This window comes from Triticum aestivum, chromosome 2A (assembly GCF_018294505.1).
Source record: "Triticum aestivum cultivar Chinese Spring chromosome 2A, IWGSC CS RefSeq v2.1, whole genome shotgun sequence".
NCBI classification, from domain to species: Eukaryota; Viridiplantae; Streptophyta; class Magnoliopsida; order Poales; family Poaceae; genus Triticum; species Triticum aestivum.
Window position 1 is genome coordinate 656,640,612 of NC_057797.1, and position 5,773 is coordinate 656,646,384.

The window sequence follows — 5,773 nt, forward strand, 5'->3', positions numbered from 1 at the left end:
GAGAGAGAGATATGGCTTCGGCCAGGAGCAAAGCAACAAAAAAGGGGCACAGTGCCTGCCTCTCCACGACAAACGGGGAGCCGGGCGGGCGGGCAGGCGGATACATATGTGCTCGCTCGCTTGTCTACGCTCGAGCACGAGCGGGCCAATGGTGCCTTGACGCCGGCTAAAAATACACTCAACAAGGCACGTAGGCAGACGGTATAGGGCGTGGACCATCGCCGCCCGACACATGCAACCACTACATCGATTCACCGAGGCGGGCAGGCCAACAGTGCAAGCAAAGATTTGATGACTCGATCTCTTGTCCAGCGTCGTCTCGGCCGTGGTGGCAGCTGGGCGTCCGAGTCCAAAACGACGGACGCACGCAGAGAGAGACCTGACGTACCACGGAGCTGCATGGCCGCATCTGCATCGCCCAATCCCGGCCGTGCGTCCTGGACCATGCACCCACTGCTGCCCGCCCGGTTGGTCCTCTCCTCGGCCAAGACAAGGACGACGCTGTTGCTGCTACTAGTCCTCATGGACCCCGATAAATTTCCGTCATACTGTATGTAGGTTATATATACTCCCTCCGGTCCTTTTTACTCTGCATATTAGGCTTGTCTGAAGTCAATCTCATCCAACTTTGACCAAGTTTATATAAAAAATTATAGACATTCACATAACAACACCAATATCATTAGATTCATCTTGGGATATATTTTCATATTATATTTATTAAATATTATAGATGCTAATAATTTCTAATATAAATTTGGTCAAACTTAGCAAAGTTTGACATTCGGCAAAACCAATGTGCAGAGTAAAAAGGACCGAAGGGAGTACTAAGTACGCCCGCTTGGTCTTTGCAAATTAGTGTGGTGCCCTAAGGTGCATGCACTAATCGAGTTCCCCAATCCCCATGTATGCGCAGGTATTAAGCAAAGCCGCACATACTACAGTACTGCGCATGCATGCATGCATGCATGTTGGCTTGGACCGGACCTCACACAATGCAAGTTGCAGGGCAGAGAGGCCTAGATTTGCTCACGCGTAACATGGCATGTTGCACGGCGCACCTGTCCAAGATAATGATGATGCATGAAATCCCTATACGCAGGCCCATATTACTACTATTCTTAGTGTGCATCTGCTCCAAGACCGAAAGAAGCGAGTGGGTTGGGTGAGAGAGGCTACTTGATATGGGTAGCATCGCGGCACAAATGATTAGGTCGTCGCTGGATTGGGCAAGTGAAAACCACATGTACACTTGCATCTCCATCATCACCAACTCACCGAGAGAGAGAGAGAGAGAGAGAGAGAGAGAGAGAGAGAGAGAGCGAGAGGGAGAGGGAGAGAGGGAGAACCTGCCCATTGTTTCCCAATCACCTGGTTTTAAGCAAGCTTCTTGCCGCTTCTCACGGCCCAACTACAAGTTCCTGCCTCTTCTTTTATGGGCAAGATGCACCAAGGGCGGCAAGATGCAGAGCACCTTGGCTTAGCTTAGCTTAGTTATCAGACCCTCAAATCGCTACCACTAGTAGCTAACAACAAGCCGTAAAGATTCCAACTAGTGCCATAATTTTACCACTAGCCAACTACGGTGGTAGGTCTGGTTCAATGGCTTTTCTCACGTATGGCCGACCCTATTATGACTTATTGCGGCCTTTACCGACCGATCATAAACATCTTGGGCATTCGAAATTCTCTTGATCGTACTAGTCGTTAGCATGAAGAACAATATCCAAGTACGCTAGCTGTAGGTGTGTCTCTCTTCCTCTTCAGAGGAGAAAAAAAGGAGAGAGAAAAAACACACACACTCTGTCTGCCATCCAAATTCAAGCATTGGTCCAAGGGGCATCAATCTCTCAACTAAGCCACGGCAAGGTTGTACTTCTCTTTTTCAAACAGTTTTTTACAATATCGGTTTGCAGCATTGGAGCTGTATTTTGTGACTAGAAAAGTACAAGATGACAGACACAACAAATGACGGGTATACATATACATATAAAAACGAAGACGGCATTTGTCTATGGAACCCATTATCTCATCGTAGTTTAGTTATTCCCGGCCGTTTATTAGCTGCAGGCCGGCGAGGTACGGCGTGATGCCGCCGATTCAGAGACTTTTCTTAGTAGAAAACACGCTGAATCAGTAGGGTCTAGTTTGACTTTCAATACCCCAGCCTGCCTGCAGTGGACTTTGTGTTTTGTTTTCTCATCCCAAGCCTGCAATTGTCGTTGTCAACGCATAAAAGAAACCATTACAGCTCCAAAGAGATAAGTTGGTTGCCTCTCGCAACGTGGCCATGTATGAGCTCAAAGCAAAACTTTAGACAATGCCATTGTCCCTCCAGGTCTAGTAAAATAACACGCATTCGTACATGTATTCGCTTGCCTACATTTCCTGATAGTTTTGTATGTTGAAAGAATCGGTTTTTAAAAAGCTTCAGTACAACGAAGGAATGCGGGTCAAACATAAAGAAAATGGACAACCAAAATCTCGCCCGTGCCTGCATACATTCTAATGCACGGCGCTACTACTCTAGCCATACCTGTGAACCCAGCTTTGTTCGTATGCCATGTTTTCTAGTATCTGGATCTTTTGTCATGGACACGATCGACAAAATGCATCCGATCAAGAATCCTGCCCAATCCTCTTAAAATTTGGTTAACCGACAACAGCAAAGGTTTTAATGAAATTAATAGTCCTGTCAACTAGCAGTGACTTATGATTTAGGGCCTGTTTGGTTTCAATAAGTCACTCGACTTATAAGTCAGGTGACTTAAAACTAGTGACTTATAAATCACGCCTGTTTGGTTGTCACCTGACTTATAAGTCACCTGACACACCTTTCCACACCAATCAACATCATGCAGGTCGTGGGACCCACGCAAAAGAGGGGTGACTTATAAGTTTTAAGTTGGGGTGGAGCAACTTATGACTTATAAGTTGGAATGACTTATAAGTCGGGTCTGTTTGGCAAAATAAGTCACTTTTTTCACTTTTCGACTTATAAGTTGGTGACTTATTTGGAATCAAATAGGCCCTTATTACCTTAGACCAGTGCGACTAGCCTTTGCAGACGATGCTACTTAATTACTAGTGACTGTTACCGAGTTAGTTAAGGCAAAATCCGCAAAAAGGAAAAAGAAAAGCTAACGCGAAGGTGTGTAACTGAAGGGGGAAAAAAGAGCAAGTTGATGCTGTTGCTCAACACGGAGGTAGGAGTAGAAAGTATCCACGGGACGGAAGAAACGGACGGTAATTAACACGGGCGGCTCGCTGATGGACACAGCAGCAACGACAAAAACCATCCCGAGAAAGAAGTGTGAATTGTAATTGTAAACGGCACCCCTCCCTCCCTCCCTCCCCCCTCCGGCGCCTATATAAGCGGCGCCGCGAGCCTCCCATTTCCCCGCGCGGCGCAGAGCTCCACCTACCAAGCACCACCCGCCTCCGAAGAGGAGACAAGAGAAAAAAACGCTCCCCTTTCTTTCTCTCTCTCCCCCGTCCAAAACTAAACTGCGTCGTACTTGAGTAGGCGGTAAATTGCCCGGGAGTTACACCGCCCGGCGCCGTAAAAGCTCTGCGGAACCGCACGAGCGGCAGGGCGACGAGCAGAGCGCTCCTCTGTTTCCCTCCATGACGTCCTGCGGAGGCGCCACCGCGGCATGCCCGGACGGCCGCGTCATCACCGCCCCCCTGCTCGCCAAGCCGGGGGAGGTCGTCGTCCAGGTCTGCGGTGACGAGGCGGCCGCGCCGGTGCTCACGTGCAAGCCGCCCGGCCGGCTTGCCAGGGCGGTGAAGGAAGCCTGGTCCGTTTCTTTGGGCATCGCGCTCCCGATGATGCCGCCCGTGTCGGCCACCGCGGCCCGCGACGAGGCGCGCTCCATTCTCGGCCTCGCATTCCCGATGATCCTCACCGGGCTGCTGCTCTACCTCCGCTCCATGATTTCGATGCTCTTCCTCGGCCGTCTCGGCGGCCTGGCGCTCGCCGGCGGCTCCCTCGCCATCGGCTTCGCCAACATCACCGGATACTCTGTGCTCTCCGGCCTCGCCATGGGCATGGAGCCGATATGCGGCCAGGCATTCGGCGCGGGTAACTACTCGCTCATTGGTGTCACCGTGCAGCGGACGGTGCTCCTCCTCATCGCGGCCGCCGTCCCTATCGGTGGCCTGTGGATGCACATGCGGCCTCTGCTCCTCCTCTGCGGACAGGACGCCGGCATCGCCGCCGTCGCCGAGACCTACATTCTTGCCTCGCTGCCTGACCTCCTCCTCCAGGCATTCCTCCATCCCGTGAGGATATATCTCCGGATGCAGTCCATAAACCTGCCACTCACCGTGTGCGCCACGCTCGCCATTGCCATCCACCTGCCCATCAACTACGTGCTGGTGACCGTGCTCGGGCTCGGCGTCAAGGGAGTGGCAATGGCGTCCGTGCTGGCCAATCTGAACCTGCTCCTCTTGCTTCTCGCCTACATCTTCTTCAAAGGCGTCCACAAGCGCACCGGCGGCTTCGCGCTCTCCGCCGAGAGCTTCCGTGGGTGGGGCGAGCTCATCAGCCTGGCTCTGCCGAGCTGCGTGAGCGTGTGCCTCGAGTGGTGGTGGTACGAGATCATGATCCTGCTGTGCGGCCTGCTCCTGAACCCGCAGGCCACGGTGGCGTCCATGGGCATCCTGATCCAGACCACGTCGCTCATATACATCTTCCCTTCGTCGCTCAGCTTCGGCGTGTCGACGCGCGTCAGCAACGAGCTGGGCGCCGGGCAGCCGGAGCAGGCGAGCCGCGCGGCGACGGCGGGGATCATGCTCGGCTTCGCGTTCGGCGCCTTCGCCTCGGCGTTCGCATTCCTCGTCCGGAACGTGTGGGCGAGCATGTTCACGGCCGACCCGGCGATCATCGCGCTGACCGCGTCGGTGCTGCCGATCCTGGGCCTGTGCGAGCTGGGCAACTGCCCGCAGACGACGGGGTGCGGCGTGCTGCGCGGCAGCGCGCGGCCAAAGGACGCCGCCAACATCAACCTCCGGTCCTTCTACCTGGTGGGGACGCCGGTGGCGCTGGTGCTGGCCTTCTGGTTCCACTACGACTTCGAGGGCCTGTGGCTGGGGCTGCTGGCGGCGCAGGCCACCTGCATGGTGCGCATGCTCCTGGTGATCGGGCGCACGGACTGGGCGGCCGAGGCCAAGCGGTCGAAGCAGCTCACCGGCTCCGACGCCCAGGGCAAAGTTGGCGCGGCCGACGGAGACGAGAAGTCGCGGCTGCTTATGGACGACGCGGACATCGAGCGGCCGAACGATCGGTGTTGATAGCTACCACGACACAGCTTGAGCCGGGGGGCGTGTGCATTGTAATCTACTCCCTCTTCTGCTGCTTCTTATTTTTACCATTTTTATTCCCTCCCCCGTTGGCCATATTTTGGGCGGTGGGGGAGGAGCTAGGGGCTGACAAATTTTGCTCACATTTGCTAATGTAGCCATGTAAAGATTTTGCTGATTGTTATTAGAGAAGATCGGGAAAAATATCTACTCCTCCTAGTACGTAGTAGTAGTACTTGTTTGGTTTTTTTTTTGAAAACAGCAGTAGTAGTACTTGTTGGAAGGAAGGAAGGAAGGAAGTAAGTTTTGAGACAGAGGAACAATCCGTCCCCTGCTTCCCTTTCGCTTGCTCCGGGTCGGTGTCTGGTCCAGGGAGGCCGGCCGGCCGCGTGACGACCCGGTCACCGGGCCACCCAGTAAAACCGCACGCACCATCAGGTCTAAAGTCGCGTGGCTTCCTTGGCTGCAG

The 5,773-nt window shown here is 53.6% G+C and overlaps 1 protein-coding gene across 1 annotated transcript; it reads left to right on the forward strand.

Annotated features, from left to right (window-relative positions):
• The first annotated feature begins 3,408 nt into the window (after positions 1–3,408).
• LOC123190025 (protein DETOXIFICATION 49) lies at positions 3,409–5,523 on the forward strand. The gene has a single exon (XM_044602570.1). It carries the CDS (start codon positions 3,628–3,630, stop codon positions 5,293–5,295), a length of 1,668 nt encoding a protein of 555 aa, XP_044458505.1. The 5' UTR covers positions 3,409–3,627; the 3' UTR covers positions 5,296–5,523.
• The last annotated feature ends 250 nt before the right edge of the window (positions 5,524–5,773 follow it).

What these genes read in the sequence shown, in the direction of transcription:
- LOC123190025 (XM_044602570.1), top strand. Translation starts at nt 3,628, where the DNA reads ATGACGTCCTGCGGAGGCGCCACCGCGGCATGCCCGGACGGCCGCGTC.